This window comes from Cololabis saira, chromosome 11 (assembly GCF_033807715.1).
Source record: "Cololabis saira isolate AMF1-May2022 chromosome 11, fColSai1.1, whole genome shotgun sequence".
In the NCBI taxonomy this organism is placed as follows: domain Eukaryota; kingdom Metazoa; phylum Chordata; class Actinopteri; order Beloniformes; family Belonidae; genus Cololabis; species Cololabis saira.
The window spans coordinates 44,402,560-44,412,130 of record NC_084597.1 but is presented as its reverse complement, the minus strand read 5'-3'; the positions used below and the strand labels follow the sequence as shown (position 1 = coordinate 44,412,130).

At 39.8% G+C, this 9,571-nt stretch overlaps 1 protein-coding gene across 3 annotated transcripts in view; it reads right to left on the bottom strand.

Annotated features, from left to right (window-relative positions):
* il7r (interleukin 7 receptor) overlaps nucleotides 1-8,913 on the bottom strand; it is a 9,301-nt gene extending 388 nt beyond the window's left edge. Inside the window, exons 1-8 of one of the 3 annotated variants that reach the window (XM_061733520.1) lie at nucleotides 8,774-8,913; nucleotides 4,848-4,986; nucleotides 4,574-4,734; nucleotides 2,477-2,628; nucleotides 2,213-2,369; nucleotides 2,034-2,136; nucleotides 1,887-1,959; nucleotides 1-1,112 (exon numbers count right to left, since the gene is read on the bottom strand). The exon at nucleotides 1-1,112 is cut by the window's left edge and continues 388 nt beyond it. In XM_061733520.1, coding sequence (XP_061589504.1) covers nucleotides 756-1,112; nucleotides 1,887-1,959; nucleotides 2,034-2,136; nucleotides 2,213-2,369; nucleotides 2,477-2,628; nucleotides 4,574-4,734; nucleotides 4,848-4,986; nucleotides 8,774-8,864 — 1,233 coding nt within the window. In that variant the 5' untranslated portion in view covers nucleotides 8,865-8,913 and the 3' untranslated portion in view covers nucleotides 1-755. The remainder of the gene's footprint in view (nucleotides 1,113-1,886; nucleotides 1,960-2,033; nucleotides 2,137-2,212; nucleotides 2,370-2,476; nucleotides 2,629-4,573; nucleotides 4,735-4,847; nucleotides 4,987-8,773) is intronic. The other 2 variants (XM_061733521.1, XM_061733522.1) reach the window with 2 other exon arrangements.
* Nucleotides 8,914-9,571: the final 658 nt, after the last annotated feature.

Sequence of the window (9,571 nt, the reverse complement as noted above, 5' to 3'; positions counted from 1 at the left end):
TGTGCACCAGGTTTGGGCCAAACACAGCATTTTAGCGGAAACACCTCATTCCCACTATCAAGAACAGTGGTGGAGGGAGGATGGTCTGGGACCCAGGAGTCTGATAAAGTCTGGAAACCACTACTTCAACTTATTGCTGCTGAACAAGGATTTACAAGCCATCAAGGTCTGAGGTTGTTGTCTTATACTTAACCCAGGATGATCAAAAACATCAGATTAAAATGAGGGCATCTAAATTTTGAACATGTCTGTAGCCTTTAGTGTAAATATAAGGAGTTAGCCATCCAGCTAGCAGAAACAAAGGATTTGTTCTCAGGTTGTAGGATTGAAAGGCATCATGGAGGTCTGGAAACATGAGAATTTCCATCATTTTCAGTCCATCAGCAGCTGTGTAAAGAGGTTAGACACTCACTTGGGATTAATACTGGAGTAATAAAGATAATGTTTTTGTCATTGTTAGGATTTAAAAGTCAGAATTCATCCCCTGTGGAACTTGCATGGCCTTGGAGCAACTTCAGTGGATGCTGAGATTAAGTTTTATTTGGTCAAAATCTCAGCCCCATGGTGGCACTTGGGTAGTCAAAGGGTCAAAACAAGTCAAAGGGGTCATTAAGATTGGTGAGATCCATCATTCAATTTCCTCAGAAGTAAATCCAGGACCCGGTGAGTTGTCAGAGCAAGATTCTGGTGTTCCTGGGAGTAATTCCGGCTTGTTCTCAAAAGTTTGATTAGCACTGGTACTGGTGCTGCCTCTTCTATTGGATCTGGTAGAAGCTGGACATGGTGACGTAGGCCTCCTCCTGCTGATGCCCCCCCGCCTCTGCACGGTCGCTGGCACAGCCCAGCTCAGGCTGAGGCTGGCTCTGCAGGACGTTGACAGGGGATGGGTTGGTGCTCTGTAGGCTGCCGTCGCTGTCGGAGGAGGATCTGCTCAGCAGGGCAGACAGATCCAGCTCTTCCGTGCTGGCACTGGTGGCACTCCTGCAGTCAGAACTCTGGGCCGAACTATACCCAGAACCTTCAGCATCGTCAACTGGAAGCTCATCCGTTTTCTCCAGTGGGAAAACTTTGAGGAAACTGAAGACTTCCGGACTTAAGTTCAAGAGGACACCCTGAAAAACATCACGTCGTCATTATCGACACGGGGCCGGATTCACAAAACATTCTTAAGAAAAAAAATCTTCTTAAGTGTCATTTTTTTCTTAAGTTCAGTCTTAAGAAGAAAAAAGAGAAGAAGTCATATTCTCAAAAATTCTTGAAATAAAAGTTCTCAAATTTGTTCTTGACTTTTTTCTCAACTTTAAGACAACCTTGACCTGTCTTAAAATTTCTTCTGTGAAAAGGTAAGACTCTAATATCACCTTTTAACACATTTTAGACAAGTTTAGACTAGTAGGTCATAGTTTGAGGATATACTTTGTGATTAATTACACAAAGAGACTGTTAACTGTTTGTTAGCATGTTAGTTAGCGTGGTAGTTAATTATTATTAATTTTCCCCAATAGTATTTTTTTTTCAACACATTAATCTCATCCACCATAACCTTGAAAAGTTCCTGCATCTCTTTTTCTCCTTCTCCATGTTTAGTGAGTGACTGACGGTTAAGACCAAACTACCTGTATAAATGTTGTTTGTTGGCGCGTGCAATGCAATGACATATTTTAAGAAGTTCTTAAGTAGGAAAAATAAGAAATTTGTAAGAAATGACAGTTCTTAAGAAAATATTGAGGAATTGCACTTAAGAACTTTCTTATGAACTTCTTAATTTTAGATCTTAAAACATTTCTTAAGATCAATCTTAAGAACATTTTGGTGAATCCGGCCCCAGATGTGCCGTCAAGACTTCTGTTGGATCTTAATCTTTTACAGAGGTGCGAATGACTTACTTTGTTTGGCTTGCAGATCTGCACCAGAGTCTGTTTTGGATGCGGGATGCTTGGCCACATGTAGGTGATTATTCTGGAAGAAAAAAGTGTCAGTGGGAGAAAGCAGTCTGAATTCAGACATGTCAAGAGGAAGCAACAATTCTCTACTTGTTTTTCCAGAAGACAAGGATGCTGAAGACGACCACAACAGAGACCAGACACATGACCAGGATGAACGCCGTCACCTGCCTCTCGTCAAAGTTTCCCTCTGCTGGACAGAACGAGAACCACTCATTATCAGAAGTTTGATGAATCTGTCTACTGCTGGACGGAATGATGGTTCTCACCTCCAGGAGTGACGAAACTGAAGGTCTCACTCCAGTCACTCCAGGTACCCTGAAAATACCCCTGGGGAATGGCTCGCACTCTCACGCCATACTTGCAGTGTTTGCACAGGTGCGTCATGCTGATCTGCAGGTAGTCCTTCGATGAGATGTTCTGAATCTGTGTTGAACGAGAGAAGCTGCAGCTTTTCGTTTGTCTCTTTCTGAGGCAGCAATAAATCAACGCTTTTCTAAATCCGATTCCTTTGAGTGAAAATGTGCTGGTACCATGTTGACACCGGTGGTGTGGATATGCAGCTGGAAGACCTGGTTGTCCACCTTCAGGTAGTCCTCCTCGTACGGCGTCCGCACATAAATCACAGCCTGCTCCGACTCTTGGTCAAAGGACACATTCCACACCTCCGGCCTCCTGGGTTTGACTGCAGGACACAAGGTAGGTTACATTTTGATGGTCTTAGGATCAAGTTAAGTTAAATTAAGTGAAGTTTTAGTAAAGGAAAGTTTAGGTAAAGTTAGGTTTAAGTTGAATATAGTTTAGCTAAAGTTAAGGTTAAGTTAATCAGGGTTTTTTCACTTCAGTAACCTTATCCAAATTGGGAGCATCCTCTTGTGGAGTGTTACTGAAAGTCCAATAGATGTGTTTGTTTTGGAGGCATGGCTATATGCACAATCTCCCTTATGTATTGGTCAGACTGGGGACTTAAGAAGAGCAACCACTGATGCGCTACTTGGGATTTCCAACTTCATTTGAATTATGGGACACTTTTTGTGGGGCGGGCGTGAAAAGGAAAATAATTATGTCCTTTTTTTATAATTTCAATTAAGTCACAAAATGAGCAGTGATAAAGAAGAGTATGACAATGCAGTTTGGATGATTTATTATTATTTTATTTATGAGTCAAAAAATGCAGTTATTTTCTGAAAATGAAAAAGCATTTCTGCTGATGCATTTTCCTTTGAATTATGGTACAGATTTGCTTGTAAACTTCAGACTAGATTCCTGTGATGTAATATTAGCAGTGTTTCCAAGTCCAGTTGATCCAAAATGTATCAGCTAATCAGTAAGAGAGACTAGTCTCTCTGGTGTTTGCTTCCCTTTGATGGCTCAATTCACAATCCAATCCACTTGCGTATAAAGTCCTGAATGGCCAACCTCCTCCTACCAGACGATAGTGCCTTATGTTCCTGGCAGAGCTCTCCGCTCTCAGAGTGCAGGTTTACTCGAAGTTCCTAGAAGATCCAAATGTAGATTTGGAGGACGGACCTCCTGCTATCAGGAACCATCACTATGGTTTTGGTTAAGGAGGCTGACACCATCTCCACCTTTAAAACCCAACTTAAAACATTAGTGTTCAGTAAAGCCTATAGTTAGTCTAAACCAGGAGTCGGCAACCTGCGGCTCTAGAGCCACATGGAGCTCTTTAGTGCCGCCCTAGTAGCTCCTGGAGCTTTTTCAAAAATGTTTGACCTTTTTTTTCCTTTTTTTCTTCCTTTTTTTTCCTTTTTTTCTCTTTTTAACTTTTTTTGTTCTTTTTTCTTTTTTTCTTCTTTTTTTTTCTTCTTTTTTCCTTTTTTTCTTCTTTTTTTCCTTTTTTCTCTTTTTTTCTTCCTTTTTCCTATCCTTTTTAATATCGACATTTCGACTTTTTTCTCAAAATTTTGACTTTTTTCTCGACATTTCGAATTTTTTTCTCGAGATTGACTTCAACATTAATCTCGACATTTCAACGTTTTTCTCAAAATTTTGACTTTTTTCTTGTCATCTCGACTTTTTTCACAAAATTTTGACTATTTCCTCGACATTTCGACTTTTTTCCCAGAAATCTTGACTTTTTTCTCGACATTTAGACTTTTTTCTCGACATTTCGACTTTTCTCTCGAAATTTTGACATTTTTCTCGACATTTCGACTTTTTCTCGACATTATGACTTTTTTCTCGACATTATGACTTTTTTCTCAAGAATTTCGACATTTTTCTCAAAGTGCATAATAAAAAAAATAAATCTCTTCCCAGTTATAACTAACATGCAGCATGTGTTGCCTTCATTCTATACAAGATACAAGACTGATACAAGACTCCAGACATATTTGTTTTTTGTGTTTTCGGTCCAATATGGCTCTTTCAACATTTTGGGTTGCCGACCCCTGGTCTAAACTCTAGTGTGTTAGGGCCAGTAGTATTAGCTGCAGCTACAGAACAAGACTAGAGCAGAAATAAGTTAGAATTTAATTAAGTGAAGATACCATTAAAGTTAAGTTTAGTTTGAGCTAAATTAAATGTAGATTTGGTCTATTTGGCCTCATGAATGTGGACTGCTCAGAGGTGTCTGCTTCCAGAAAGAGTGAGCAGTTGCAAAGGTTTACCGATCTTTGCCAGGTCCACCTTCATGGAAACCTGGCACCCTCCCTTCAGGTGGACAGTCAGGTTTAAGACATCCATCGGACCCAGCTGCCGGGAAGTGAACGTGTTGCCAGAAGCCTCCAGACACTTGATCCTCTGGGTGCGTATCTCCCACACTGAGAAGCTTTAGTGACATGAGTTCAGTCAGAACCTGGTCCAGCTTAGGTAAGACCTGGATCAATTTCAGTCACAACTTAAACTGAGTTGCTGGATGTTGGTTTTTTCTTAAACACTTACCACAAAGTCATATTCTCAATGCTTTCACATCCTCCATCCTCATCGTCCTCGTGGTCGCTGCCTCCCGTCAGCTGACATGTCAAGCTGCCCTCTTTTTTACCCGTCATAGTGATATGAGAACTGCAAAGGATTCTGGGTTCTGGGAAGATAAAAAAGAGACAGTAGATGTGTCTCCACGACCAAAAATCTAGACAGGTCATGACTGAATCTCATATCACTGATGAGCTTCTGCAGCTCACCAACACATTTTGGAAGCAATAGGGATCCATTTCAACCCCCACAGATCAGAAAACTTACTTTTCTTGTACTTTTATTTCTTTGTAGATGGTATGAACTCAGAATTTTCATAATTTTTCTCATCAACTTCATTTGATATGTTGAAATACAGCCATTTTTGCATTTCTAACCTTCAATGCATTCAAAAAAAAGTTCTTAATCAATTGTTGATTCAGGGTTCGGTAAATCATTTTAATTGATCAGACGGTCAGTTCTGGGAAGCTTCTGAAAGGCATCTTGGCACTTCTGTTGGGCCACTCTCATTGGTGAGACTCCACATTTCATAACAACAGACTTTTTGAAAGAAACAAACCTCTGTGACGCTACACTGGTTGTCCGAAGAGAGCGTTGGAGGCCACTTTTTTTGTCTGACTACTCAGCAAAATGTTGGTAGGACATGAAAATATGAAAATGGGCCAAATAAACTGGTTCCAGGTCACACAGTGTGAGAGATCTAAGATGGAACATTTAGCCTTGGCCACTTCATTAAATCAAAACTGCTGAGAGCAGCAAAATATAGCCTTGGCCCGACTTCGTGTACAGACTGGTAGTCTGCTCAAAAAAGATTAACTCTGACCTTAAAGATGTTTTTGTCTACTCAAATCGTGAGAATGAATCCTCCTTTATGCCTTTAAACCATTATGCTTCCTTTGTTTCATTGTAATTCTGCATCGAGACGCCTCATGTATTTTTTGACCCTTTTGCATGCAACTGTTTAATTAAATCTATTGAAATATGAATCATCTCTCAAGTCTTATTCTTGCTAACTTAGACACTCAGTTTCAGTCCAGTTATTCCCCTAGTTGGAAAGAACGTATTAAAGAGCGTTTAATGGGTTTTTCCACAACCATGTCATGATCATTTGCAACTGCAGAAATGCTGCAGTACCTAGGAACCATTAGTAAATAATGAATGGTCTTGAAATGATTCCAGGCAAATGTCACTTAACCAGAGGAACAAGCTGAAACAAGATAAAGGAATTGATAAGCTACAGACGGATTAGCTGTTGTCCCCTGGTTAAACCAAACATACAGTAGCTGCTTCAGACTAACTTGTTAGAGTTTGCTCCTGACCCCGGCCCTTCCAGTCCCATCCAGAACCAGAACCAGAACCAGAATCAGGATCAGAACCAGAACCAGAACCAGAACCAGAACCAGAACCAGAACCAGAACCAGAACCAGTGATCATTTATTACAATTAACAGCTCAAAGAGCCACATAAAGAACGATTATGATCTGTTAAGTCTTTATTCACGGTTCTGGATCCAGGACCAGAGGACAGTTGTGGATTGAAAACATTAGTTAAACTAGCATGAAGGTGTAGAAGAACACTCTAAAGGAAAAATGCACACAAGAGAAAAGGTCAAATATCAATAAGAATGTGTCATTTTACAAACTTAAAAGAAGAAAATAACCACAATAGCTTAATCACAGTTGGAGGAGTTGAGACCAAGGCTATTAGAAGTGAAATCAGGACTAGTATAAATGAAGACAGGTGTACAGGACTGATATTATTATATACGAATATTATAATATTAATATTATATAATAATATTATTATACAGGACCGTCTCAGAAAATTAGAATATTGTGATTTTCTGTAATGCAATTAAAAAAACAAAAATGTCATACATTCTGGATTCATTACAAATCAACTGAAATATTGCAAGCCTTTTATTATTTTAATATTGCTGATCATGGTTTACAGCTTAAGAAAACTCAAATATCCTATCTCAAAAAAATAGAATATTCTAGGAATCTTAATCTTATAGTAAACTGTAAGACATAATCAGTTGGCTAGTGGGTAAGTCAACTGCCAGTCAAAAGATCACATCCCCAATTGTACATAATATGTTTATATACTTTCACCTCATAAGGTACATAAATTGCCCTGTTCAGTCATGGATATGAAATCTAACTATGGAAACCAAAACGGGTACTTGTACCAGACTATAAATATGTTTACTTCTTCTGTAAAGTTGAGCTTTCTAACATGGAGGTGGATGGAGATGAACCCACTGTTGGCTCCAGGCCCTAGTGGTCAGTACAGGAACTGCAGGTTTCTTTTCTTTCTCTTGTATTCAGTCGGTTTGCTCGTTCCACACATTTGTCCGTTATTTGGATTAAGATATTAATATTAATAGATATTAATTAAGATATTCTGAGACAGCAGTCGTCAAGATGGCACACGTAGGGGCTGTGTTTTATGAGGCAGTTGGTGCTTCCCTTAAATCCCTCCTCAGGTGTTCTCTGAGCCTGATACCTGAGCCATCTCAGAATAAAAGTTACCAAAAAGAGATATCACCCCATAAAAATCTTCACCGCATTTCCAAGAATTAACGAAGCGCCTTCAAAACAATTTTTGTACATAATTCCCTATAAAACCAATGTTTCATAAAAGTATGAGCTGAGTTCAGGACTAACTAAGGCCCAGAATCTGTCATGTATCTCTCATGCAGCTGTTCTCCAGGGGAGGCTCTTCCATCACGCAAAAAAGACACCAGTTTGTCCAGACTTGTTCCGGCTGGTGCATATCTCTATCCTCCTGATCTTTAAAAGCTCCATGTGGTTTCAGAGTCTGGATCCAGAATGGGGGACAGAACCAGAGATGTCTTCAGTATTCACATTCATTACTCAGGTAGGAGTTTAGATACTAGAGTTTAAAAATACTCCTGTACAAGTTGAAGTATCAACTCAAGTTTTTTACTCAAGTAAAAGTATAAAAGTACTGGTTTCAAAACTACTTAAAGTATAAAAGTAAAAGTAATGTAAGGGGGGAAAAAGCCATTAAGGACAAAAGCCATTGAAAATGAATGTATCTTATTATAATGTAAATATATTAAAGAAGCATATATGTGCACTATTGAGCATTAACATGTGTTTCAGAGAGCAGCAGATATGATGACTAGTTGCCTATAAGTATTGTAATGGTGCAAAAAGTCAAACTTCAGAGGCATGTTATCATTTATCCTAACCTTTATTGGAATGTACATCCAAGTTTAGTTGCAGGAATCTGAGGGAACGGATGTAAGAACAAAACTGGACAAGAACATCTGAAACAACCACAACCAAATTCACTCTATCCGGATGGAGCAATTTAACTGGATAGTTTTTATTTAAGGGCCGAAATGAAATAGAGTAACAAGGCTGTTTTTAAAATGTAAGGAGTAAAAAGTACAGATAATTGCATGAAAATGTAAGGAGTAAAAGTAAAAAGTCGTCGGAAAAATAATTACTCCAGTGAAGTATAGACAACCAAAATTTTTACTGGACAGAACTTGAGCTTTCAGACTGGTTTCCAGTCCTGCTGCTACAACATCCTCTCACATCCTCTCTGCTCTCAGAATGAAAAGACTTTCGTCTGAAACCAGACCACCGTTCATATGCGCTTTAACTCTCAACCTCTTTCTTATTGTTGATGACTCGCTGACTCCTGCAGAAGTGACGTCTTCAGACTTGACTTGATGACCTGTGGACCTGAGGGAACGATGTGACCCGACGACACCTGCAGACCTGACTGACTTACTGACTAGAAGCTGCAACTGCTGACAGCCAACATGTCAGGAATCTCTGAAAACGGCAAGTTTGATGTTGAAACTCTCTCAATATCTGTTGTCTGAAGGCCTACAACTTTCCCATGCTGAAATTTACCTGTCTTCTCACCTGAGTCCGAGTCTCCGCCCCCGCTCTGAGCCCCACATCCGACCACCAGTAGCAGCACGAGCAGCAGCTTGACCGCCATCCTCCGGCCAAACGGCACGCTCTCAGGGAGTTACTCACAATACTGTCGCTGTCAGCTGACAGCTGTTGTTTCAGCAGCCGAGCAGGAGGAGGAGGAGGAGGAGGAGGAGGAGGAGGAGGAGGAGGAGGAGGAGGAAGGAGGCGGGGCCAGCACGGGGAGGAAGGAGGGGAGGTGTTGGAGGGTTTGTGTCACAGGATGTTCTGTAAATCTGAAAACATGTCAGATCAGCACTCAGTTCCTGAGGCAGATTCAGAAATGCTTTTAGCCATCTGATTTTGTTTCACAGTTATCTCACATTAGATCATGAGTAGTAAAATAAATACAGTACTAAGTACCCCCTCTCTTCCCACATGATTGTTATTTATTTATTTAGTTGGGTTTGTTTTCAGGAAAATGAATCAGGGCCAAGTCCTGCAGGTCTGCTGTCCTGCAGAGGTGTCTTCAGTATTCACATTCATTACTCAGGTAGAAGTATAGATACTACAGTTTAAAAATACTCCTGTACAAGTTGAAGTATCAACTCAAGTTTTTTACTCAAAAGTATAGAAGTATAAAAGTAAAAGTAATGTAAGGGGGAAAAAAGCCATTAAGGACAAAAGCCATTGAAAATGAATGTATCTTAGTATAATGCAAATATATTAAAGAAGCATATATGTGTACTATTGAGCATTAACGTGTTTCAGAGAGCAGGAGATATGATGACTAGT